At 43.8% G+C, this 27676-nt stretch overlaps 1 protein-coding gene across 7 annotated transcripts in view; it reads right to left on the bottom strand.

Annotated features, from left to right (window-relative positions):
• Positions 1-27676, bottom strand: part of birc6 (baculoviral IAP repeat containing 6) — a 121646-nt gene that overhangs the window by 86602 nt on the left and 7368 nt on the right. For 6 of the 7 annotated variants that reach the window (XM_056395963.1, XM_056395965.1, XM_056395969.1 and 3 more), the window contains exons 3-36: positions 24961-25098; positions 19994-20187; positions 18842-18953; positions 18025-18107; positions 17702-17927; positions 17419-17588; positions 16620-16678; positions 14793-16451; positions 13540-13689; positions 13226-13451; positions 12765-12925; positions 12463-12594; positions 11461-11592; positions 11151-11317; positions 9853-9986; positions 9592-9753; positions 9345-9476; positions 8556-8653; positions 8322-8469; positions 7992-8125; positions 7451-7597; positions 7171-7358; positions 6641-6952; positions 6203-6302; positions 5799-6013; positions 5489-5697; positions 4373-4725; positions 4013-4232; positions 2673-2809; positions 2382-2519; positions 1925-2052; positions 1572-1703; positions 434-649; positions 170-353 (exon numbers count right to left, since the gene is read on the bottom strand). In XM_056395963.1, the coding sequence (XP_056251938.1) occupies positions 170-353; positions 434-649; positions 1572-1703; positions 1925-2052; positions 2382-2519; positions 2673-2809; positions 4013-4232; positions 4373-4725; positions 5489-5697; positions 5799-6013; positions 6203-6302; positions 6641-6952; positions 7171-7358; positions 7451-7597; positions 7992-8125; positions 8322-8469; positions 8556-8653; positions 9345-9476; positions 9592-9753; positions 9853-9986; positions 11151-11317; positions 11461-11592; positions 12463-12594; positions 12765-12925; positions 13226-13451; positions 13540-13689; positions 14793-16451; positions 16620-16678; positions 17419-17588; positions 17702-17927; positions 18025-18107; positions 18842-18953; positions 19994-20187; positions 24961-25098 (7096 nt within the window). The remainder of the gene's footprint in view (positions 1-169; positions 354-433; positions 650-1571; positions 1704-1924; positions 2053-2381; positions 2520-2672; positions 2810-4012; positions 4233-4372; positions 4726-5488; positions 5698-5798; positions 6014-6202; positions 6303-6640; positions 6953-7170; positions 7359-7450; positions 7598-7991; positions 8126-8321; positions 8470-8555; positions 8654-9344; positions 9477-9591; positions 9754-9852; positions 9987-11150; positions 11318-11460; positions 11593-12462; positions 12595-12764; positions 12926-13225; positions 13452-13539; positions 13690-14792; positions 16452-16619; positions 16679-17418; positions 17589-17701; positions 17928-18024; positions 18108-18841; positions 18954-19993; positions 20188-24960; positions 25099-27676) is intronic. The other variant, XM_056395964.1, reaches the window with a different exon arrangement.

Raw genomic sequence — 27676 nt, 5'->3', positions numbered from 1 at the left:
TCCATTACCAAAATAGTTGCTGATTAATTTTCTGGTGATCAAATAATTGGTTTATCAATTTTAAGTTGAATAAGAGACTCACATTTCACACAGTTCACACAGTTAGTGTCAGGCTCAAACTCCAGCCACAGAACTATGTGACACTAAACCACAAGTGGGCCACACATACCTGCCAGGATGTCCTGTAGCATACAGGTAAGGGAATACTGTGCCCATGCACCCCCCCAGGAGATGTCCCCTCGGTTGAAATCCGTCCCCACGAGCAGGAGCAGCAGGCGCTCCAGCTGCTGCTCAGACACCACCTCACACAGGTGGATTGTGGGTCTTGTGGCATTGGCTATCCTAGCAAGGACCTGAGGGGTAACAGAAGAATTTATCTATGAGTATCTGCAGAATTCACAAACTCTCACATGTTGATGCGTCACACAGATACCTTGCAGACGAAGAGCAGCAGGTCGGCATGGCAGGTGAAGTCCATGGAGAGGAGGAAGAGAGCCAGCTTCTGCACTACAGAGATGCAACGTTCATGGGACAGTGTGAAGGGTAGAGGTTCTACCTCTGGGGCTTCTTTGGCTGTTGGGGACTCGGTGTCCAGTGTGGAGCGGGGCCATTCAGCTGTCCGCCGCAGACGGATCAGGTCTTTAAAGTGCTGGAAGAGTATATAACAAGCATGGTCCACTGTGTCAAAAGCTCTATGTAAATCATGTGAGAACAGACCAATTTATGTTCTTCAAACACACGAGGCATCCTCAACACATCTACCAGCAGATCCTGCAGTGTGTTTTCTGCGCTTCACTGGTTCCCTGAGAGTTTTACAACTTGGACAACCAGGACCCCCCTGCCTGAGGATCTCAGGTGAGCAAACTCAGTATCCTCTTTTAAATCTGTTCCTAATCTTCACTTTTATCTAATGGCTTTTTCTGAAATGATGGTATTTGTTTTAATTATTTTTTATATATTCCAGATGAGATCACTATATATCTATAGTGATCTCATCTGGAATTCACTGCTGTATCAACAGATTCACCTCAGAGACAGAAACAACAGCGACCGTCTTCAAACATGGAGACAATACACTGTAAAACATACTGTGATGTCATGAGAGGTAGTGTAATAGAGGGGAGATACATTCCCTCCTGGTCGCTGCACCATGGCTGCCAGCAAAAGACTACAAAGCCCACAAAGCCCACAGAGTCAGCAGGGCAGCCAGGACAATGGGTGCTGCCCAGCTGAATCAGATGAGCTGATTGCTTTAGTAAGAGGAAGGTGAAGAGACTCAGTATATAAGAGACTGAGGTTGAGCAGAGAGGATCAGCTCTTGAGTTCCATCAGTAAGATAGAGTTTTAATTTGTATGTGTTTTTTTGGTTTTGTTGATTTTATGACACAATTAAGAATTAAGCTGACCTGTTTTGAGAAGACTGAATATAACGCCTAACTGTCTTCCTTTCCTGCACCTACACCTCAAACTTCAGGAGAAAAGCTCCCTACCCCATCTCTCTTCAGTGATGTGTGAGCTGAGAACATGACGGAGCTGCAGACAGTGAGCTGTGTGCACGGTGAGCTGCTCACCTTGGATGTGGCTTGTTTGAGCTTGGCCTGTTCAACCAGCAGTTTGTAGGAGGAGCCTTTGTTGCTCTGGATCTTCTCCTTCTCGATCTGCTCCACCAAAGCTTTCTGTTTTGCTTTCAATAGATTCAACTGCTACAATAAAAAGGGCATGATAAATACAGGCACTGCAAAGGTATATGCTATACACAACCCATTTTAATGCTGTAGCTTTAAACAGACATGAGAAAACATCTCTATCACACTTGAATCACAATTTTGTGATGTCTCACTATCTGCTTGAACCTTGCAGCTGTATTTAAAGACATATTAGTGAGTGTGTGTTTACAGGTGGTGTTGGAATGAGACACATTTACCTGCTTGTGGTGGACGAGCTGCTTGCGGATCTTGCGGGAGTAGAGTCGGTCCAGGCTGCTGCTGCTTTTAGCCGACCTGCTGGAGTTCTGAGACTGAAGGCTGTTATTGATGAAGCTCCACTGAATACCTGAAGGACACAGCAACAACAACACTGATCAGTTCACTGCTGTGGGTTACATGTGAGTTAGATCACACAGACATGCTGGATGCTACATGAGGAGGAGGTGTGTCAGGGGAAAACACCAGACTGAGCTCAAGTGTGAGCACTGGAATGTGAGTCTACAGAGTCACAATGTGTGTGTTCAAGGGTAATTAACATCCAGAGTGAACCTGCTGTGAGCAGCATGAGATAAGAAACAATTTGTTAAAAATGCATCTTTTTTTATTTTCCTTTAAATATGAAAAACTTCAAAAAGTCAGCAGTGAAATAAAATCTTTAAACTGAAGGTCATATACCTGTAAACGATCTCTCTCGCTCTTTTCCACCAAGGTGCTTCTTTGCACCAGAGGCTTCGTCTTCTATACTGGCCACATAGTCCAACAATCTAGAAACCAGCATCACCACCCAGCTGATCATGGGGATATCCAAAACACCTGGAGAAACACACACTCTTGTACTTCATTCTTCAAATGCATAATCTGCCACATGCGCACATTCAGAGATATACTGTGTGACTGTGCCTGTATTTTCTGTTCTACAGGCCACAGATCTGAAAGCTTTGCTGTGTCACGTGACGGTTTGTTTACCTTCAGTCCTGCGCTGGGCTGCAGCTTGTGGCTGCTGCAGGGGGGAGAGCAGGCTGTCCAGCAGGTTAAGGAGCCCCTCCAACACACCACTGTTACTCAAGGATCTTTGGCCAATGCAGGACAAGAGCATGAACACCCTGTGATGGGGAGAGATAGAAAACACTGCAGTTAGTAAAGCTGAAACCCAAGAGATGCTTGAGATGTTTGAAGGAGAACAGGTTCTGTCCAAACAGGTGCACTGTCTGACAGAATCACCACGGTGAGAAACATTTCTCTGAAGCTGCACTGAGGCATCAGTGAACTGGCTCACCAACCGACATGAAAACATTTACAGGGCTTAAAGTAAAAAAATAAAATAAAATACACGAGCACACACATTTTTTGATCGCAGACACAGTCAGTCATTGATGATGGAGTGTCAACTGTAACTGTCACTCCCGGTAAAGTAGTTGTATGTTGGAGTGCGCGGACAGCAGCTTTATGACCGGGGTCCAATTCATGACGAGAGAGCACTTTATTGCCGCTGGTGGCAGATAGCAGCTTCCTCGAGCACACCGTGCAGAAACTAGAGCACAGCTCCTTCAAGCCCCTGGATCCTCTGCTTCTGATTGGGTAGTAAGCGAGCAAGAGCTGCGTTCCTGTCATACCATTGGTAGATTAACTTTATTACCTCGAACATGAACCGCAACCACAACTATTGACTTTTATTTTTTTCTCTCACAACGTTACGCTGGAGATCCGGCACGGTGCCAGAATACTTTAAGCCCTGCATTTTTGTTTTTTTTGGCACAGAGGAACAACTGATGGTGCAGACATGGTGTCATTTGGGAAAACATATTTTATTACTGTGATGTTCTCTTACCTAATTAATGTATTTATGTATTAATTATCTATTTAGCAGGACACACTGCCCTTGCTTTAAAACTGTTATCCTTAAGACTTCAGCCCTGGTTTATCTGCTAACACCTGTGGTTACTGATAATAACAGCAAGAAGTTAGAAAAAGCCTAAATCTAGCGACAAATGTGCTCAGATGGCAACACTGCAAACGCCTCCTAATACAAACTGTTTGTGCCAAGTCATTTTGAAAGAGCAATGGCCAGAGAGGAAACTCCAACACTCAGCCGACCCAACAATTCCATCACTCAGTCAGTCACAGTCTGTATTTACAGGACTAGCCCCACTGTTGTGGTCCAGTCACAGAGGAGACTGTTAAAATGAAAATCTTAAGGATTATAACTTGGGGGGGGAACACTAATTTACTTTCATAATTATCAATGCGTTAAAAAGCCCTGGGAACATGTTACTATAATGTAAGTACATGCATTCAGAGGCCTGTACCTGTCCTGGGGGAAGATGAGCAGTTGCTCAGAGTTGTAGAGCTCCTGCAGGACATTAGAGAGGAACTGGCCCCACCAGCGCTCGCCTCCACAGAGCTGCACCAGCAGCAGGCCGGCATGAAGACGGATCTTGGGTGTCCCACTGATGCAGAGGTGTTTAAAGAGCTCCTCACAGGCCTGGGCATGGAATGTGCTCTGGAGCACCGAGGGCACAGAGTGGCCTGAAAACAGATAGACACATGAAAGGATGAAATATGAACTGTGTTAATTAGGATGCTGTCCAACTCTTCAATTCAAGTAAAAATCCGACCAACGGTAACCCTGTCATCTCCACCATATAACACTCCCATCTCCTGCTCACCATTGTTGGAGTGCAACAGGCTGAGCAGTGTGTCCAGCAGGTAGCGGATGATGGTCCTCAGCTGCTCTGTGGAGGAGTTTTGAACCAGCTCCTGGGCCTCCACAGCCCCGGCCGTGGGGAGTGACTTGCGGCTGGCACCGAGTGACACACGGAGTCGCTGAACAGCGTGGTGAGCCAGGTTGAGCTGCAGCTGCAGCTGGATGCAGTCCTGGTAGGCTGAGAACACACGCTGGTCCTCCTCCACTACCTTGTCTGGTTTTCGTAGGAAGTACTGGGCGTTGTTGGCGCTGTTTAGAGGCGGCAGGTCAATGTTCTGCAGAAGTGTCTCCAGTCGATGGCATGCTAGATTGTACCTATAACAAGAACAGGAGAGAGTAGTAAGTCCCTTATCTGACACACTTTAACTGGTTCATCTGTACCGCATCCTGAATCTTCTGGTTTCCCCTGAGAAAATAATGTGGATCCAAATCTGGTCATCTCACCCTCTTTCCCTACAGTTCTATCTCTGAGATTCCCAATAGATCCATTCAGTACCACAGAACAGATGAGATGAATATTTGACAGAATTGTTTAGCTTTAACACATGGACAGTTTCATGAGCAGAACCTAATTCTATGCCAGATCAGATCAAATCTTCATAAAGACAGAGTTGACAAAGTGACAGCAGCCATGTCTGACTACAAGTTATACACAACCCTGTTAAAATCTGCAGTCAATATTTTTTGGCCACTTGGCAGTGAGCCTCATATTAATAATCCACGACTACCCAAGTGCATCTCTGCCTTAATCCAGATTAATAAAATCAATGAGCCACACTGCTGCACATATGCACTTCCTCCTATTTCCTCCTGTTTGAGTAACATCTGCTAACTACAATCACCACCTCGTGATTGTACGCCTTATCCAACCAGCCAAGTTACAGTAAATATAGTCACAATCTCCCCTGGGCTACAGCATGACAGTTTTTGCAGAAAATTATGATGTCACTGAAGTTGACCTTTGACCTTTTGGATATAAGAGAGATGTCCCCCATGATGACATTTATTGTTTCATTAATGTTTGAGAACATGACTAATCCAGTGAACAGATTCTGGGTCAGTCAGACAAACGTCTCACCTGCACTGGATGTCCTCCTGCAGCGCCACCATCATGGTCAAGTGCTGATCTATGTCTGGCTGACTGGCCGCTTCGCTCTCTCCCCGCAGAGGATCATGCATCAACTTAAGCTCGCTCTCCCACGGCAAAATGTAAGTGTGGCCATAGTAGAAGCCCAGTGGGATCTTTGCCCGAGCATTGGTGCTGCCATAGCGACCAATCACTGTGATCTGATGGTTTTAGGGGGCAAATGAGGAAAAAATGTCATTGTGGTAAACGAACAAAAGCACAAACAACTCACAACATGAGGGTGACCGTCCTGAACACAGACCTTCATGAACCTGCAGACAGGGGGCGGCAGCAGGTCGTGGAGAATGAGAGAGTGGGTGCTGATGTCGGTCGCCACAACCAGCCTGCGGCCGTCCACCTCCTCACCCAGCGTCCAGATGTCCATGGACAGAGAAGCCAGGTCTCCACAGGTCGGGATCAGAACGTCAGTCAGCAGGACGGGACGACCAAAGTCCAGCGTGACGAAGCGCCGAGCTCCTGGGAGGAAAGAGCAGCAGAAATAAAAATGTCATTTTAGAGCTCTTCAAGGCTGAGATATGAAGCTGTCAGTACAATATGATTTAAACAGACATTTTCTTTTCTCTTGTTGTTTCAAACTTTTGATTCAGTATGTAAGAGTCTGAGTTAGTCGACATTTCCATTCTGAAACAGTGCTACATGACGTACCTGAGTGCATCCGTTCTATGATGATGGACTGATGAGGAGGAGGCTGCAGGAAGTGAGATGCCTGGGAGATGGCCAAAGCCAGACCACTACCGATGGGGCTCTGGATCAAAGAGAAAAAATTCATCACAATATTTTACTTATTTTAATCAAAAGAAAAAAAACTTTTACCATCTGCTTGTATTGATGTGTAAAACAATAACACTAACTTCATTTGGCTGCCTCTAACAATTGTCTTTAACACTGACTGTCCTTCAGATCTCATGCTAATACAACAGCTCAGTTTTCTTTCCCTTTGTTTGTACAGTTGAGTATTCTCAACTGAATGAACTGAACAATTTGAATCTGACCAGACATTTGGTGCCAGCTTTTACTACTTGAGAGTTTTTGTATCTCCCAGCTATCATTAACTGGCCAAGCGTCACACTGCATGTTACTAACCGGCTTGGCTTTCTGTGTGTTCTTGTGTGCAGCCAGGTTGACAGGCCCTGGGTCCATCATGGATCCGGGGAACAGGTGAGCCAGCTCCGCGCTGAAGGCTGCCGACACGGCCTCGTTGGGAGGCGTGAGAGGAGGGGTCATGAAGAGGGGTGTGGTTTTAGGTGTCGGGGGAATGACGTCAGAGGGGTGAATAAAGAAGCCTGGAGCAGAGGAAGGGTTGGAAGGCACAGAGTTGTGGATGGGTCCCACACCAGAGGCGGCAGCAGCGGCTGCAGACGTGGTCTGATGTAGCTTGGCCTCCAGCTTGGCCTTCTGATGTCAGCAAAGACAAAGAATTCTTACTCATCACAAGAAAAAAACACTGGACTGGTTAATAACTTCCAGACAAAAACTCTACACCTGGATTTGACTCTGGTTAAATCTAAGAGCAGAACCTGTGACAGTGACCTCTCATTACTTTAGGCTTCATTAAGTTCCTGTAATAATGATCGTAGCTTGTGTATAACAGTAACAGTAAGTTGTCGTCTCACCTGCTGCTGCAGCTTGAGCAGCTGCTGCTGTTTCTCCTGCAGCACCTGTAGCTGCTGCTCCGCTGACACCATGGCGTGGGACAGTGACTGGAGCGCGACCTGGGCCGCAGAACTCAGTGCTGTAGAAGCTTCGCCAACCGCTCCCGTCGACAGGCCGCCCACAGCCGGGGTCACGCCAAATGTACTCACTGAGGTTTAACAGCAGAGGTTCAGGCAATGACCAGTTCATACAGTGAAACCTGAGCTGACACTGAGTGAATGAGAGATAAATGGTGTTTACCAGTAAACATGCTTGCGTCATCTCGTTCCACACGTGTGCCATCGCTAGTAGAGATACAAGTAAAGTGCAAAGGCTCCACCTCCAGGAGTCCTGTTAACGCTGTGAAGCTGCCCTCTGCTGCTGCACAGCTGCTCACCTTTCCATTTCCTTCAGGACAAGAAAACACCCGAGCTTTAGGAGCCTCGTTTAAGCTAGAGCACAATACTTCTACACTATATCACATTCACAAGAACGTGAGGTCACTGTGACCTTTGACAACAAAAATCTAAAACGTTAATCTTTGAGTCCAAGTGAATGTTTGTGCCAAACAACAGCTGAAAACTATTTGCAACTCTGGCAGAAAAGGAGTTGGCAGGTAGAGAATAGAACCGTTTCTGGTGATTGTTTCACAGAAGCCATCAAACTATGAGCAACTGAACTATCTAATATTATTATATTAATTGATATATTAATTGACCAAATGCTTTGTATAAGTTGAAGTAAACTCAAACTGTCTTTATCATCATTCCACAGTGAGCATGTTAAAAAACTGACTGCCTACCTGAAATAATGTCAGAGAGGTCGATCTCATCTGACTGGACTCCGATGCTGCTGTTGAAGGCATTCTTACAGGAGGAACCACTGACCTCCAGGTCAAAGAGCACCGGGTCAAACGGAGAGCTGTACAGACCGTACCTGCAGGAAACAGGCAGCAGAGCAAAAGGAGAGAATATTGTCTTATTATCCTTACAAGGAAATATGAAAGCAGCCTGGACATCACCTCAGCAGCAGGTGGAACTTCTGACATCTGCTAAGAATAACGTCAGTAATAGAATAAAATGCTGTTTGCTACAGAGCATGCCACTCTTGAAGTATATATCTGGAGAGGTACCGGGTCTGCAGCAGTGCCTCCAGTGGGGTGAGGCGATCCTGCAGCTGTCGAGAGATGGCGGTGAGCAGAGAGGCGCAGGCCGTGCTGCAGCCCGCCAGGTCCTCCTCCTTTACATAGTTAAGCAGCACAAAGTACCAGAACACTGACCCTGAAAACAGACAAAGGAGGGGGAGGGGGTAATAGGAAATGAAAACTGTGCTGTGTGTTGATCTGAATTGTTGGTCAGTTACTTACCACCCGTTGCAGCTGCAGTCAAGTAAGGCATGTTGTCAAGGAGAGACTTCAGAAGACTGACACCCAAACCCTGTTGGCTTGGGTCTCCTTTTCCATTGCTACAAGAAATGAAACATTATTATTCTATAATTTATTATTATTCATTATTTTCTCTGTATGAACCCAAAATGTAAAAGTTATCAAGACAGAACAACTACTTCATCAAACAGGCTTGTTCCACTGCAGGAACTTGACGACCCATGAATTACAGTAAGGGATGCGCTTTAGTCTCCACTGCACTCCCCCACCCTGCCTTGTTGGTGAGTTCCAGTAGAACACCTTAAGGATGTGGTAGAACATGAATGTGCAACTGACAAATCAGCAGAAATGATGTGATGCATCATGTCAACATGGAGCAGAATCTCAGAGGAAAGTTTCAACATCTGGTGGATCCATGACATGAAGAACTGAGGAACTGCTCAGTGTGGGGTTCCTAATAAAGTGTTCACTGGGTGTACAAATATAAAAGAAAATCTATATTAGTGCCAGTTTATCCACTGTTGTCTCTCCCGCAACTGAACTGCTCTCACCAAAGGAGCTGACTCTGTGACCCAGAGTCGCCTTTTCATTGATGTACTGTAAAATCTAAATGATCAGATTTGCAAATCAGAGTGGCCAAGTGGAAAAAAGGCAGAATGTAGAACCCAGAGCTTTCAGATTCATACAGGTTCAGGCTAAGGGAAGCTGCAGGTTCATAGGGTCATAAGGTTCCTGTAGTGGAAAAGAGCTGAAATCAACCGTGTTACTTACCTAATACAAAGTGCAAGAAAGCGAGCACATTTGTGCGCTATGCTCCGACCAGCCTCGAAGAAACACACCCGCACAATATCTGTCAGCCGTGTCCGGGTCTTCGCCAGCAGTCCCTCCTTTCCTTCTCTTAAGCTAAACACAGGCCACGACATAGATTCTCATCATCAAGTCAAAGTGAAACGAATGTGTGACATACATGTCCTGAATGATTCTGTCTCATCTGCTATGTGTCCAGCTTCAGCCCTACCTGCACGGACCGCTGGAGAACACCCCAGCCAGCCAGCACAAGATGTCGAGGATGAGGCTCTGGGCGTGCTCAGTGGCCGGGCTGCCCTCTGTCTGCCGACACAGCGTGTCCAGCAGCTTCTCATGGAAGTCTGGGAACTGCAGCATGGCACAGCGTTGGACCCTGAACAGCAGAGCACAACAGAGACAGTGAGGGTTACAGCTGACTGCTGTGATGTGTAGTATGCAGCAGAGACAACAGGAGCTCCAGCAGTGTTCTCACCTCTCTTTGGGTATCGACGTCTTCTTGAACCTTCTGATTGTTACTGAAACTTCTTGCAGCAGGTCGCAGCCTCGCAGGTTCTCTGCTTTCTTTGAGGGAGCTGCTGTCTCTGTTTTCACTGCAGAAACCTTCTCCTACACACACACAGACACACACACACAGAGACACACACACACCGAATAAACTAATGAACGAGACTGTCTGTTTGGTGCCAATGTGTCAATTAGTGCTAGATTCATATTTGCTACAGATTTAGTTAGTAGTTAGCTCAGAAAAGAACAGCAGTAAATGGTCAGAAAAGGTTCACATTTGGACCAACTTCGAATATTATGTCAAGAGAGACAGAATCTGGGGCGCCTTGGTGGATCACCTGGTAGAGTGTGTATCAGTCCTTACACTCACTCTCTCGAGTGATATTGCTTAAATATTAGCATCTCACAACAGCCAGATTAGCCTCATTGAAAAGTCAATAGCCTAGCCAGCTAATTTGGCTAACCTTTAGGCTCACAACAAGTTTGTTTATAAAATATGTACAGTTCGCCTTGCAGTAGAAACAGGGTTTCTGCATCAAAAATAAAAATCAATGTTTTTTAAAAACTTTAAGACCTCAATAAATGAAAGACCGAACAATGTCAAAATTTTTTCTTTTACTCAGACTTTGGTTTCTGTTCTCATGTAAATAATGTTTTAAAATAGAGTTCAACAGCACATAGAAACAGAAACACAGCAATAAAAGATCTAAACACCTGCAGCAGCAGTATTAAAGAACCACACAATTAATTTTGCAGGTTGGTAGAAATAACTATTACTGCTAAACATTTTCTAAATCCTACTAAAGAATTTCATATTAATTTTTAGATAATCAGAGGGAAAATAACATCTGTTTAGTGTTTTGTAGTTCAGACCTTTTAGCCCTTATTACACAATGACTTTCTTTTCTCACTAAAAATCGAATGATCTTCCTGTGGACCTGTAGACTGTAGCTGTAAGCTATTAGGTAAGATCCCCCCAGCGTGTCGGCATAACCACATATTAATAATACATTTGTGTCTGTTAACAAAGCAACAATAGCATGGAACAAGTGGCATGAAACTGCAACACTGTAATAATTATTGGCTTTGTTTTTTTCTACCAGTCTTTAACACACTATCTGCAAAATCAAATACCTACAGCAACTTTAAATACAAATTAAAGACATTTTAAGACCTCACTTTCCCTTATTTTAATTTCAGCCTTTTTGTATGACCTGTGGGAACCCTGAGAAAAATCATGCACAACAAAACAGACCGACTCTGTACCTTGGAGGCCTGAGCCCGCTGCAGAAGGGTGGACAGTGAGTGGGCTTTGGTGCCCTGGGGCTTGGCGCTGGGCATTCTGACCAGAGGCCGGGGGCTCTCCTCCATGCCCTTGTCACTCACTGCTTTAATGTGAACCAGGAAGGAGCGGTACTTCCCTCCAGCCATACCTGCAGAGGAGGGAGGAACAGGACAACTTAGAAACACTGGTGCTATCACAGCTTCATGGATGACTGTAGTGTCAGGCTGTGATACATACATACATACATATTCACTCACTCACACAGACACAGACACATAGCTATGTTGTTACCTTTGACCAGTTTGGGGCTGGTGAGGCTGAGCATGCCTGCATGGCCAGAGAGATCCAGGCCACTGGCCAGCCACACTGGACCACACAGGATGTCCTCCTTGTGGTCCTCTAGGAATGGACACAGCATGGAGCCTACAATAAACATATCAACCACAACCAATTATGCATTAATTAATGATATGATACAGCATCAATAACAACTAGTTCAAACACATTCTTCATACATCAGAATCTTAGATCATGTGACCCATTGAACACTGAGCTGTTTGTTATGCAGGAGCCTCTGGAAAAATCCCAAAGTCATCCCCTAAAAAAGTTGGAGCTGACTCAACATCTGCTGTAAGGCAGCGCAGTGTCAGTCAGCTGGGCTCTGCAGCGGCCAATCAAATACATGCACGCTCATGTTCCTGGTAGGTTACTCTGGAATATGAACATTTCTACCGTTACATTCAAAATAAATAATTGTTGCCATGAACTAACCACAGATCAGTCTTGAAATTCAGTCAGCATCATGTTCATAAGAGAACTTACAGATTCAGACAGACAACACACACAAGAAGACGACTTTATGGTCCTTTGTTTGCTTAAACAATGTTAAAGCAAAATGTCATTTTGGTGGCAGTGATACATTCATTAATCGATAAATTTACTTTTGAAATGAGTTAAATGCTTCCAGTCATCAGCAGCTATCTGCAGGACAAATTAAGTGCCTGATTATTGTTAGTGTCAGAAAATGCAAAAAACTGTCAGAATTATGAATTAAAAATAAAACTCATCTAAAATTAAAGATGCAAACAGCATTGATTAGGCCCTCATTGGTAAATGCACAAAATCCAAAATGGCTTTCTGTCCAGCAGAAAAAAAAAAAAAAAAACAGCAGCCAGTTCTGACGTGTTTGAGTTAAACATTCAGTATTTTCCAGCAGAATACTAATAATAAAAAACATCAGGTTTCTTGTGCCCTCAGTGCTTTTGCCCGAACTAAACATGATGAATTCTTTACCTGATGTCTCCTCTATGTCCATGAACTGAATGTCCTCTGTGAAGTCATGCAGGACAGGCTGGCCATTCCTCTCCCCATTAGTGTGGAGGACATTGGAGAGGGGGAAGGAGATTTGTCTGTCCACTGCTGTCTCTGTTAGAGAGAGAAGCAACATTCAGACACAGACAGTTTTTGTATTCATATCAGTTCAACCTGGTTAGAAAAAGCTGTTGTAGGTATTCGAAACATCCCAGTTCAGTTTAGACAGATCTGCTGTCCCAGGTGTTCGTGTGTGATTAAAAGATTTCCAGCTGTGTCCTCACCGCTGACTTTGCCCAGCCCAGGTGCCTTGTTCTTCAGTAAAGTGACCTGGATCTGAGGTATGTTGACGATGTTGGCGTTCAGGACAAACTTGAAGTCCACATGGCCCACCATGCAAGCTTTCGGCAGCACCAGCTCAAACACGTGCTCGTCCCAGCTGGAGCTGCAATGAGAGGACGGCACACCAACTGCTTAGATGTTCAGGAAAAGTTTTTTTTAAGTCAGTTCCTCTAAGAATCTAAGAACCATGTCAGTGTTACATTCTGAGCCTTGGTAATGTAGAACGATAAAAAAAGGTTAATGTTATTGGAATTTGTAACTGGTGTAATTATTCTATGTCTTACTTCTATTTGAGGGAAAATCCTGTTCTAAATGTTGGAACTGCAGTTGAGATAATTTGTGGGTTTGAGGGGATGTAAACAGGATGTCAAGTCGTCATGCATTCAGTGAATGACTTCACTACCTATCACTCTGAAGCTTCCAGGTGCGGGTGTGCTGGGCTGCGTCTCCGTGGTGTTGCTGGTGAAGATGCTGCGGGTGGCGTCGCTGTTGCTGCTCTTGCTGCACCTCCACCCAACATGGCGGCACTGTGGCTGAGAAGCGGGGGGTCAATGTCTCAAAGCGCGTCAGCTCCACCAGGGACATCAGGCTCTCCGTGGTCAGCGGTTGGTCCACCAGGAGGTCCACTCCTGCACAGAGAGAGGCCAGAGAACTCAGCCCTGTCATGTGATACATCATCAGACCACGTGGTGTGATATGCCATTGTGTTAGGTCTACCTGTGATCCCTGGGCTAGAAGGGTTGGAGGAGGGCTTGGCCCCCTCAAGCAGCAGTTCAGCCCCTTTAGAAAGGGGGCCATCAATAAACATGTCTCCATCATCTATATCGTCACACACACCTCCAATTTGAAGGAAATGAAGTTCTCCACCTTCAGAGGAGAGCAGATACAAAATGAAGATTTACAGATCTACAGACAGAACCACCACAAAATCTGAACAGTGAGTTCTGTAAAATTAATCACCATAAAAACATATTAAGATAACATATTCTACAGCAGGGCTGTACAGCAGCAAGTACAAATCACCTATATATATTACAGTACATGCTGACGGATTAAAAACAATAAGGAGTGCACAAATAATCGGAACATTATCAAAATATCAATACGGCCCAGTGCAATATCCAAATAAAAGGAGCTGCGGTTTTTTGATGAAGGTAAAATGTGTCACATTGTTGTGCATTGTCAGAGTGTTGTGGTGCTACAGAGACGCCCTGGCCATTAAATCATATTGTCCAGATGTAAAGGAACATGTTTGTTTGGTACAAGACCAACAAAAATCATATCATCATTTTTACATTTTTTTCATTGAAAATTAAATGAAAAAAAAAAAAAAAACACCATTCCAACTGAAATCACAATATCTGTCAAAATAATTGCGATATCATTTTTTTGCATATTGTTCAGCCCTAAAATCATTCTTGGTTTATTATGACATATCAACATTACTTCATTCCATATCAGTAAAAATGGTCATGGACACTGGCAGTAATTAAATGGTTTAATTGTGCACTAAAAACACAGCAGTGATTAAATTTTATATGTTATTTTCAACAAATGTCATAAAAAGAGAGTTGGTCCTGATGAATTAGGTAAACTGTGTGTAAAGCCTGAGCTCCACTGTTGACCACAACAAATCTGACTGACTTGCACTAGTACATACTGTATATATACAGTAGGTGGCAAGTTCCTTAGTTACCATGACCACTGTAGTTTATTTTTACTTCATCCTGTACACACCTGCTGACAGATGTAATGACTGAGCACCAGATGTGGATAAATTCCGTCTGAATCACACTTGTTACAACTAGTAGTTTCCAGCTGTTTTAGGAGATCACTGGGCTTTTCTTTAAAATAACACTCAAAATTTACATCTTACATCTTCGTCTTCTTAGTAAACGCCCTCCTGTCAATTTCAGTGGTCAACAGCACTGCTTTCTGCAGGCAAACAGGTCCATAAACAGGACACTCACCTTTGGTGCAGGCACAAAGGCGATCGGTCCCAGAGCAATAGGTAACTGATACAAAGGGGTCTGTCTCCTCAGCTGACCCCTCCTTCTTAGACGGCTCCACCTTGGCCAGGACCTCTAATGTGGACAGGTCCAGAATCATAATGTACCCAGCCCGTGTGGTCACCACCAGGTGGCCCAGGCCTGCCACCTCTAACCGCTTGCAGTCTTTGGGGCTGGAGGCGGAGGTGGAGGAACCAGTGACAGTAGCGCTGCTGCTGCTCGTTGTGGCTGCTCCACACGCAGCACCAGAGCCAGCAGATCCTGCTAGGCCCATTCCAAACCCAGACAAGCCATTTTTTGGAGCAGAAGGAAGAGGCTCCTCAGGAGCTTCTTCACTGTCGTCCTCCCTGCTATCAAGCACATCTGGAGGAAGCAATATAAGAGAGGTGATTGCATCACAAGGGTCCCAGATCTGCTGCACCTTCACGGGTTCCTCGTCCAAGGTGACAATACGGGTGGAGTAGTTGAGCTTGTAGAGCGCAAGATAGCCCCCTCCACTCCCCCCACCCGCGGATCTCTGCTGCTGCTGGTCTCCTGGGGGCAGGATGAGGGGTGTCTGGGGCGGTGACTCCCCTGGGTGGTGGCCTTCCACCCCGTTGGCCACTGGGTTTAGGGGGTCTCCTTTGCGCTGGCTGCATAGGGCAGAGTGCAGACGGTTGAGATTGTTGAGAGCCTCCACTTGGTTTGTAGCACTCAGAGATTCAGTGCCGCATGGCTGCAGGCCCACCAGGAGGTGCACACCATCCCAGCAGGGCGTGATCGAGTCCACATAAAGATTCTCATCCTCCAGCTGTTTGGGCAGTCTCAAGCACTGCACCAGTGCTCCAGGTCGAGGCGGGGCGGAGACAGTTGCTGCAGCAAGTGAGCTCCATTTGTCCATGTGACCATCTAACCCTGCCAGGTTAGTTGCTGCATCAGCAAACTGCTGAATGTAGGTGATTGGAGGATCCTGAAGGAGAAGCTGCTCGTGTGTGTCAAACTCCATCTCTATGATCTGTGGCACAGTGAAACCCTCCTCATGGAGCCCCTTACTCATAATGTTGTTCATCTGAGCAAACACCTGCCCTGAGGACTTGTCATCCACCTCTCTGATACTGTACAGCAACAGTACAGGTATAGTCCTGCGCACAGGCTGCAGAGAGGAGGGACTGGGAGGTTGGGAACCTGCTAGATTAGAGAAGCCTTGCTGCTGGGCTGCAGTCTGGGGGGTGCAGGTCTCTATCTCCATGGGACCCTGGTCCGGTAGAGACCCAGGTTGGAAGGGCTCAGGGCCCTGAGTCCTTAGGGGTCCTTCTGTGGTCCTGCGTGTTGTAGATGGGGCTGTGGATGGGGGTCCAGCCATTGGGGTACTGGATGCCGAGCGATAGCTGAGCAGGCCTCCGGCCAGCAGGCAGGGGAAGGGAATGTTGTGGTGGTCAGGGACCTTGTCCTTTGTTTTGGCCTGGCTGTGGGCCTTGGCTTGGTTTAGTGAGGGGTTGGCACCCAGCTCCTCCAGGTCCTTGACCGTGTCCTCCAGCACACTGGCAACCACCTCCCACTGGAGCTTCTCTGGCTGCTGGAGCACACTCAGCGCCGTCACTCCGAGGCTCACGTCCATGCTCTCCCACTGAGACGGCTGGCCTGAAACAGAAGCACGAGAAGAGCTCTGAGGTTTGTCCTTTCCACACTGTAACATGACATCAGGACGCTGTCAAATATCATCACATTCATACAGATGTGGCTCATTTAGTATTATTTATTTAAGTTAACAACAAGCGCAGCACCAGACCTTAGATGACAGACAGTTACCTGTTATCGACTCTGATCGGGAATGCTCATCACTGTCTGAATCCTCCAGCTGGTCATCACTGGAAGAGAAAACATGACAAACATGATACAAAACAAAGTGAGAACCATGACTGACAAAAGTAAGAAGTAAAAAGGACTGAGTATGAGGATTTATTAAGCAGCTGTTTAAGAGTCAAAATGACTTGACATAACTCACTGTGAAAAGATCAGGAACTTGATTGTTGTTGTGACTGTTGTGAACAAACCTGATTTGCGTTGTAACAGAAGAGGAAATATTCCAAAAATGGAGCGCTGCTCTTTCTAAGCTGTTACCACTGATTTGAGTGACAGGTCATTAATCAGTCAGAGATGACAGAACAGTGACAACGCCTCTGTAGCACTAAACAATGCAACAACTATGACTTGAGGAACCTGTCCATTTGGTGGGACTTATCACCATGACAACAACACGCGGCTTTGGGCTCTGCACAAGTTCAGTCAGGAAACACTCTGTTTGCACACTGGAGTTCTTAACCTTGTCCCTGAGGATCTGTTTCAAATAATAAATATCCCCAGACACCAGTCTTTTTTCAACCAGTCGACCAGTCTGTTACTGCTGCCATTCCACGTGTTGTTGTTGTTGTAGTAGTTTACTGTTCCTGCCTTATTCTTCTCAACTTTGATGTCAGACTAGAACACTTGTAGGTTTATCATACTGCTATTGCTGCTGTTGTTATACTGCTTTTCTGTATTTTAGGTTCAGGTTGTTAAACCTCAACCTGTGTGTGTGTGTGTGTGTGTGTGTCTGTGCGTGTGTCACCTGTCCCCTTCTAGCTTGGGTAGGTCAGAGCAGGAAGAGGACTCCTCCAGCCAGGCCAGAGTTGGTCTCCGGGACTCGGTCAGCATCTGCTGGCTCTGGTCTCCACCACACAGGATCAGCTGCCTCAGGATTGCAGGGTCGTGTGGGTTGATCTCAAACTTCAGATGCACCTGTTCATCACACACTCATTACTCTGGGGTCAATTCTGACATTTCTTGTCTGACATGACATCTCTGAACGTGAAAGAGGAGAGATGATACTGTCCACAGTTCAGTGATCTGACCTTCATCATTTTAGAGACGTCCCAGATGCACATCTTGCCCCTCTTGGTGGCAGCAGCAAGGAACTGCGGGCAGCTGCCGAAGCCATAGCAGGCGATCTTGTCTGAACTGTCAGGGCTGTTGGGAAACTGGGCAGGGCTGGTCGCCAGCGTCACTGACAGCGGGACGTTTTGTGTGTGCTCTCCCTTTACAAATGGACAATTTGGAGAATGTCGCTCGTGTTCCGACCTGAGGTTGGTGGAGAAACATTTGAGCATAAAGTCATGTGGAGATACACTTTGTAAGAGTCTAAATAACATCTAAATAACGAAGGATTTCCACTCACCATGGCTCATCTGTCGGTTCCCAACAGACCAGACACACACTGCAGGTGAAACACATGGCTCTGTCATCCCCTGTTGAGGCAGGCTGTGGAACAATGGGAGGATCATTAGAGCTCACAAACACTTACACGGCTGCAGTGGCTTCACAAAGTATTCATACCCCTTCACTTCACAAATTTACTAAAAATCAAAAACTTAAATCTCTCATTTACTAAAGTCATCAGACTCTGGAATCTAAAAAAAAAAAGGCATTAGGTGTATTTTGTCATAATTAGGTCATGGCCAAAAATGTGTTTTGTGAGGTCACAGTGACCTTGACCTTTGACCACCAAATTCTAACACAATGAAATATGAAATTCCCTAAAGGCGTTCCTGAGATATTACATTCACAAGACTGGGAGAGATGGACGGACAAGCTGAAAACATTTAATCTCTGGCCACAGCTGGAGGCATTATGTAAACATAACCAGCAGTGACATCACATCATTATGCATGATAATGGTTGTTGCTAATGGAAATGTTAACATTTATTGTTGTTTTGTACAGCTGAGGATAACTTTCTACAGCTTTAGGTTGTTGGCATGACATCGAGGACCATGGGTTGGAACAATTGTTGTTTCCATGGTTACAGTGTGTTACATAAAGCAATGTTTCTTCCTCTGACTGAACAATGTTGCAGTGACCTGAAACAAGTAACACTTGCAAACAACCCCTTGACTGCAAGCTAACAATGTGAACGTGTATGAGAGTAAACAGAGATGTAAACTGAGTGTATGTGTTCAGACTAATGCGGCTGATGAGAAATCTCCCAGAACCCACCTGGTGGTAAAAACCTGCTTGAGCCATCGGATCAGGCTGAGCCCACCTGTACCCGGCATGTGGCCATGATGTAAACGTCTCCCTCCTGTTAGCTTCACTGTACATCAAGGATCTGCAGAGAGCAACATATTTTAGAGACACGCCCAGTTTCCTGTTCACTGGTGACGGAGGTGTCACTGCACCTCTTCTATTGTCATATGCATCATAGATAACACACCAATTTCACATCAAGAATCACAATCCATGAGGAAATTATTTTTAAATACAGCCTGTAAAGGAAACACTGAACAGCTCATTTAGATTGGACTCTCTATGGCCTGACAACTTTCACTGTTTATTTTGCATCACATTAACGTAGTGACAAAGTTGATACAGCATAATTTAGTCATATAGGCACACTCATCAATAATTTGAGACAATCTTCAGGGTTTGTGGGCAGTTGCCTACTGTAAGGCCAGGAACACTATGGGTGTGTCACAGCTGTGGAATGTCTTGGTTTTCATTTTGGCGCCCATGTTAACAGGTTAGAGCAAAACACACATCACATGATCTAGTCATTTGCCCTCGCCTATTTTTCACGCCTGACACGTCTCCCAGCAGAAACAGACAAAATGGGGACAAAAGACCTGTTGATGTCATATTCACATCATAGAAACAACATCACAAAACTGACACCTTCCACTATACTTTCTATCTCTAGGTTGAATCTGAGTATGACACACACATGAAAAAATATAAGTATATTAACCATTTCAGCAGCTGCATGCTGAGAAAATGAAATTTTATGACGTTTTCTGTCAAAAATAAATCAGAAATTAATTTATTATGAAAAGAAATCCAACCCTCAAGTAATCTGCAAACTCTAGAGAGATTAAGTTGCAGCAGCAGAGACACAGCCAGTGTGAACACACACACGTGCTTCTCCTCAGTAGTTCAGAGACATAAGGCCGTCACGCTGACACATCACAGGCAGTGTGTCCCAGGCATAAGTGTGGAAGCGGCAAGAATGGTGAGATGTAGTCTCTTGTAAAACAAACCACCACAAACTCAACCACGGTCTCGCAGGTGAAGAACCTTTAACTCCTGAACAAGAATTCTGATGTTTCAAAGTTCAGTTGTTGACTTTCTGTGTTTTGTGTACTGCTCGCTCACCTGTCCACAGAGCGTCCAGGGCCCACCCCAAGCTCAGGCCTGGCACTTGACAAGAGGTAGGAGAGCCTGTCCATGATGGATGAGGCCACAGACAAGGCAGCTACGTTCTGGTTGATTTTCTTCAACTCACTGACAATGGTGCTGGCCACTAGCTTCAGCACATGGTGGGGGAGATGGAAGGTCACTGTCGCCCACTGAGGGAAAGGAGGAGAGGCAAAGGGTCAGAGAAGAGAAAGAGATACAACCATACATCACATTTTCTTAAGCAGACACATGTGTGTGTTTATTTCAGTGCATGATGACAGATTAATGTTATTACATAGCAATGCAGCAACAAGAACAACAGGCAAATCTCAGACCTCAGAATACCTTTCATTCTAGCAAGTCTCTGAAAACTAGTCCACAGCTACATCACCACACAAACGTTACATCACTTTGACTTGAGATTTTCAGGTTCATCCACTTGAAGGCTCAGTTTAGGCTGAGAAAATGAAAATGCTGGTTTAGTGTGGACACAAAGGCCAAAGGTGCAAAACAAAGAGACACTGACTTGGTGTGGACAGCCTAGAAAGTTCAGGGTGTAGCCACAATTCAACATGAGTCAACATGTTGAATTGCCAAAATATTGTGCCTAATTGACAGGAAATACACAAACACATTAATAATGTATTCCTTTTAGGTGTGATGCTGTACACATAGGGGACATCCCATTTGAAGGTTGGATTACAAATGATAAGAAACTGATAAGAATACTTCTGGTAGCAGGTGAAAAGGCTAAAACCAGAGCCGCCCTGTTGATGAATGAATGGGAATAATAAAAGAAATCTATATCATGGAAAGGCTTTAATTATCCGTCAAGCTCCAAAAAGAAATATGTGCAATATGTGTATTTTGGTTTATTTCTCATTTCTGGTTCATTTTGATTCACAGCTTTTCTTAATTTGTCTTTGTGAAAAATGTTTTGGGGCAGGGATTCTCTCCTCTGCCCTTCTATTGGTAAATGTCCAGTAATATAAGTGACCACAAAACTTAGCATGTCAAACTAGCTGAGCATACAAAAAGCAAACAGAAGAAAATAGAAGAACTAGAAAGTGCATTTCCTGAACTAAATTGTGATCACTGAAAGCTCTTGCAGCTTCCCTTTAGCTGCTGAAACTTCCAAGCTGGGAATCAAACTAGGAACCTATAGCTCACTATAATGGAGCCTTAAAAGTAGAACAGTAATCCACTGAGCCATCAACAGGGACTACTATAGAAACCTAACTTCACAATTTGGTTAGAGCTTGAGCAGCTGAGAATAAGAATATGCAGCATGTTTAAGAGTAGAAAGTCAGTTTCTGCTGCAGTGAATTGAGTGTGGGTGACCAGGTAAGATTTAAATTTCAAATTGAGTTACATGTTTTAATTGTGACAGAAGGTTTGTGGTTACATTTTTATTGGTGTTTAAAAAAAGCAGTAATTTTAGTGCAGTTTAAACCGTACTGCAGTGAAGTGTTATAGGATTTGTTGATTCATTGATTTTATTTTAGTTGCAATCACAGATTGTTATGTTTGAATGTACAGGCTGCACGTTATGTGTGTGGTATTTTCCATTTTGTAGTGTTTCTATAAATTATATATATATATATATGTTATTATATCATATTTTGATAAAATACAGAATGTTTATTTTAATAACTATGATAAACATTAGTTGAGACAATAACATTATTTAATGTTCTACACACACAGTGGTCTCAGACTTTTAGACCCCACTGAGTAGAAGATGTGAAAATTGTTTCTTTTTTCCTGCTGCGTATAAACTGGCTCCCTAGATGCCATTTTGTTTATAATTTTGAAAATAAATGCTAATTTGCTAAGTCACACTTAACAAAATGCTTGTTTGTATCAGCAGGGTTGTGCAGAGTTGTAGTGTAATAGATTCACATTGTGATAATCAAATGTTCAGCATTATGGGCCACAGTGAAATCACTGCTGATGCTCTTTAGAATCCCTGCCCGCTGAACATTTGTCCTTCTACCATAATCACCAAACTCATAAAGGCAAACTAAACAAACCACAAAGACACACAAAGAAACTGTTAAACACACAACTGCAATACAGTGACTCACCAACCAGAATTCAGACCATACAGGCTGTGATTTTAGATGATGATCACTTGTCTTTGCATTTTCAAACTGTAGCTACGTGTCATATTATTTGAATGAGAGTCATTCTGGGTTGTGGTTTATGTTGCTGGTTTGTGTTTCAGTAAATAAAACATTAACCCTTAAGTATTCAGACTGTAATTAGACTTCATTAAAGGACTGACACTGCAGTTATAAAAAGCTTCATAGTTCATAATAAACATAAACAAGTCAAATACCAAACTGATCCTCCCGGATCACTCCTAGCATGCTCTGGACAAGTATCAGTGGTGCGTGATGTGAAAGTGTTAGGCAGCAGCTACATGGTGGGGGTGTTTATTACCTGTATACTGTATATATTACAGCTCTTAGAGAAGTCAGCAGGAAAAGTACAAATGAAACCCATCAACCAGTACACAGGGTGACTGTTGGGGGGCATCTGGGACAGCACCAAGGACAACGCAATGGAGAGCTAGCAGTAGTAGCACAAGCGTGGTGTTGCAGTGAACTACTACCAGCAGAACTAGATGTAGGAAGGTTTCACTGAACAGCTCATTGATGTGTGTTAGTGGTGTAAAACAAAGCACTGCCTGCTGATTGGCTGATCTTTCCCAACAACCAGTGGAGCCAGGACTACACTGACACACTGTAAACACACAGTGGGCAGAGACAAGGGACCCGCCCTCCTATCAGACAAGAAATAGCTCCAAAGTATAGCTGCAGATTTCAGCAGATTCATAAATCACACTCTATGCTTTTTAGAACATCTGGGAAGATGAATAAAAAGTGATCTCATGAAAATCATGGAATCGTCGGCTTTAATACACTCGTTAATACACTCCTACAGACTTGGTACTTTCGCCTTGACTCCTCTCTCCACTCTGACCCTCTCCTCCACCTTCCACTTGTGGCTGAGAACTAGGCCTTCTCTCAGTCAGTATCTTCAGTAACATGAATTCACTTTTTTCCTGTATTGGAAGAACTAATGATGTCTGTAGTGTTTCACCTCCGTCCTTGCGCTTCTCCTCATCCAGAACTCTCTTTTTAAAATAATCTGTGATTTGAGACATTTCTGCAAAAGAAAATATACACGGTGGGATGTAACGTTGACTTAGAGTGTTTCCAAAACACTGTTTGTACAACTGATGAGATCTGCTCTCAACAGACTAGACCACAGTCTGGGAAGTTTACACCAACACACTGACAATGTGTATCCTATTTACTGTCACAACTTTCAACTTGCAGGGTTTTTCATTAGCTTGGTTCAGTCCTGTGAGTTAGCTCAGCTTCATGATCAGTGATGTTCTTTAATAAAAACAATTCTGATCAACCAGATGTGGACAGATTCTGCTGATGAGTTTTAAATACAAGAGGGAGGAGCACTACACATGCTCTATATGAGTGTGAGTGTGAGTGTGAGTGTGTGTGTGTGTGTGTGTGTGTGTGTGTGTGTGTGTGTGTGTGTGTGCGTGTGTGTTCAGATGAGAAGTTGTGTCCTATTAAGCAGACAGCAGAGACTCATCTTCAGTGTTTGACAAATATTAGCAACATAATTGATGAAGAAACACATTAACACTTCACTGATCAGACAGAACAGACAGAGGACATCCTCAGTAGATGGGCAACTTCATAAAACACTACTGTGCAGTAAGTCAAGTCCACTTAGTTTTCCATCTTGTTTTTAAATTATATGGAGCCATGATACCCATATATCATCTGGACTGATGCCCACAGAGGCTGCTGCAGCTAGGAAGCACAGTTTCATTTTTGGGGAACACACAACAGCATAATCTTTCCCAAGTTGCAGTTTATAAACGCTGCTGCCTGTTGGTGTTTATCAAACATAATAAATAGTTGTATTTCCCTCTGACTTTTGTCAGAATCAAAGTCACAGAACAGACCTGGAAGTAGCTGGTGAGACACAAACAGAGATGCACCATCCAGCTCAGTCAGAGAGACAAACAGAGAGTGATGCACTGTTAGCTTACACTTAGCTTACTGTTATTTACTGACATCAGACTTATAGAGAACAAGTTCACCTGATTGTTGTTCTGGCAGTTGACTCTGTTTGCTGCAGTTATTTTCTCTTTCTGTGACCAGAAGGAAAGTTCAGCTTCATCCTCTCAAAGTTGTTAATACTGACAGCCCTCCACCCCCACCCCCCACCCCATATTCCCAAGAATGCCCTGATGACCTGGTAGACACTAAAAATGGTGATTGTAGTTTGACCGATGTGCTAACACAATTTAAGTTGTAGTTGAAGAGACCATTTACTGTAATATTTCTGCCAATAATCATAGCGTGAAACCTTGATACGTCACATTCCTGGAATACTTTGTCAGTATTTATTCTTTTTACCTTAAATACAGGGCAAGAACCCAGGACCACAGAACCTGTAAAATATAATGTAATCCAAAACCTTGACAAACTATATCCTGTAAAATTACCACTGACAACCAGTGTCAACAATAATTAAACACACGCTGCATCAGATGATACAGGTGGTCATGTCAAAAATCTTCAGGTCTGAGACAGCTCTAACCCCACATCATTGCCCACATGATATTAGAGAACTAGCAGGACTGAGTGAGAAGAAGAATCAAAAGGAACAGTGATAATGAATTATTATTATGAGAATGAACCAGAGTGAGGAAGCATCTTTGTTTTCCCTGACAGCCTCCTCTCACACGACACCCTACATGCTGAAACACTGGCAGTGACATTTAAAATCCCTGATATGTCACTGCTGCACAGCTAACATGAGAACAAAAAGGTAGACCTCTGTTCATACAGGTTGTCACAATCAAATAAAAGCAGATTTTGTGCGGCTGTCAGACTTACCTTGGCCACTTTGTGATTGGCTGCTGTCTCATGTGAGGTATTCTTCAGGCCCTCTTTGAGCTGGGTGATAAAGAGTTCGTAGCCCTCTGTGTTGGACACGTCAATCTTTTCCTGACAGGCTGACAGCAGCTGCTGGGCCTGTTAACACACACAAACACACACCCATTAGCTATAGATGAACACACACACACACATATATATATATAACATTTTGATTGCACTATGGTGTTCACCATCGTATGATGTACTGTTTAGTCTGCAGTCACAAATTTCAGATCTGTTTTGATTTGGTCAGAGGGTCATGAAGGTGGTGGCGTGATTGGAGGTGCTCCTAAATGTCAGTGTCAAGCAGCTGTTGTTCACTTACATTCTGTATTTTAACACTGCAGCCGTCTTTGATGTTCCTCATTCAGAGGATTTTATGTGATTAACCAACAGCAAAGAAGACAATCTGCTTCCTGTTAACACCGGCTCGCACATGCTCAGTGTATGTGAATGGTCATGTATGTGTGTGTTTTCAGGTGTGTTAGTCTGGACAGAGATTGTTTTAATTCTAAAACACAGTTTTAAAATGAAACCGCAGTAGTGTGGACGTAGCCTCAGGTAGCACTGTGGTTTTGTGGCTGAACAGAACAGCTGGATAGTAGAGAACGGCACAGATCAGTGTGTAGCAGGCTCATACAACTCTGAAGGACAAGTAACTAACTGGCTATGGTTAGACAATAGATCTGTCCAATGTATCTATGTCTAAATATCAATTCATCTGTATCACTTGGATGGCAGACAAGTAATAACAATAGTCAAGCACCCACAATCAAAAGGACAAGTACTAGATTAAATCCCTGACACGCAAACACATACAAATACAAACCCGCATGCAAACACACACCCACAAACTGAGACACACTGTATGGGATCAATGCTCGGCATCTGCCACAACCCAAGGTTTGTAAACTGTACCAGGAGAGACAGTAGGATTTGAGGATCACATCCAACAATAAAAATATCTAATACCATCAGGTGTGTCAGGACAGTTTGTACATTCCACAACAACAATCCTTATTTGAGCAGCTGCATGTGATGTAAGCACAAAATGTACTCTTTGTTTCTTCTTCTTATTGAATATTGATTGTTGTGGGTTTTTGTGTTATTGTGTTTTTTTGTCAGCACTTACTGCCATGTACACGACATTTCCTGTAAACAAACAACATTATGTTCACAGTCTCGTGTCTTGTAGCTCTGCTCCCTGTGAGTGTCCTTGAGCTCTAACAAACACATTAAATACAGTCTCTTCCTTATAAAAGTCATTTTAACATACATTGAAACATGCATTGCTTAAATCCATATCTACTGGCTTTTGGTTGCATTTTAAGTTACTGACTCCAACTGTAGATCACAGAGCAGTGTGTCACCTGTGCATCCTTGTGCATGTTTGAACAAGATACTAACACATCAGGGACATGCTCACAAAAATATGACTCCAGAGTTCTACAACTGGTCAAAAGCTCCACCTTAAGGTTACTTTAGATATACCTTAAAATATTTTAAGGTGGGGGGCATCAGTTGGGTAGGTGGTCCTTCAATTTGGCCACAGGTGGCCCAGACCACCTCCAAATGTGGTCTGAGTGATCAGATTAATGCGTCCTCACTGCACATGTCTAAGTGAAATGTGAGGGTGGACATGGGCCAAATAGACCATTAAAAGGGTGAAGGAAGAGATGTGACTTTGAATTGAATTGATGTTTCTAAGGACAGTCTACTGAAATACAGGAAGGTTATATGTACTGTTTCAAACTGATTATTAGTCTTTTTTTCCGAAATCAGCAAATGACAGAATAATAGCTGATGATTATAATAACTAAATTATTTTTCACAGGCAGATGACCATCTAACATTAGACACTGTGTATCCAAAAACCTCTTACAAAGAAGTTAAAAGAGAGTCTCAGCATATGAAATCTGCAGCAGGAGGCTACAACAGTTTTTTATTCTTGTTCCACATGTTGTCAAATATGTAAAGACCCAACATGAACACTGTAAGCAGAATACCTCATTACAATAAGCTAATTGATTAAACAGCATTTGCATAGGAGTGATTCTGTCCCAAACTTTCTGATCCATATAAGAGGTTGATCACTTCTTCTAGAATGACAAAAGGCAAACTTTAAAATCAGATGTAAAGAGGAGATGATGATTTTGAGGAGGGCGGGGGGCCTGTACTGCTGCCCTCTTCACACCTCAATGCATTTCAACACACTTTACATAGCTTCCCTTTATGCACACAAACACACATATCATCTGTTTTTTATGAGATGTTTGAGTGTTGAAAACACTGAGGACTGGACAGACATATTCAGAAGATAAATTTACCAATATATGGTTGAGGTGGATCGGCGAGATCAGACCCCAAACACAAGACTGAGTGAGACAACCTGAACATTACCCAGGCGTTCTGTGCTGTTGGTACCAGAACTGGATGGCTGCCAAATATCAACAATGAGAAGGAAACCTGATACATGTTTCATCTTACTGTTTTATTATGTTTGTTTTAGAACAAATAAAAGTGCAAGTTTTCTTATAAAGTGTGACTGCAAAGGAGAAGTTCAGTAAAAGATTTCCTCAGATAATAGAGATGGATGCCTTGATGATGCATTGTAAGGCTGTCACTTTTTATTTGAAATTCGGATATTCTTTCAAACATGGGGTGAAAAGTTCAT

The sequence above is a fragment of the Seriola aureovittata genome, chromosome 14 (assembly GCF_021018895.1).
Source record: "Seriola aureovittata isolate HTS-2021-v1 ecotype China chromosome 14, ASM2101889v1, whole genome shotgun sequence".
NCBI lineage: Eukaryota > Metazoa > Chordata > Actinopteri > Carangiformes > Carangidae > Seriola > Seriola aureovittata.
Note: the sequence above shows the minus strand (reverse complement) of the source record. Positions and strands in the feature narration are given on the sequence as shown.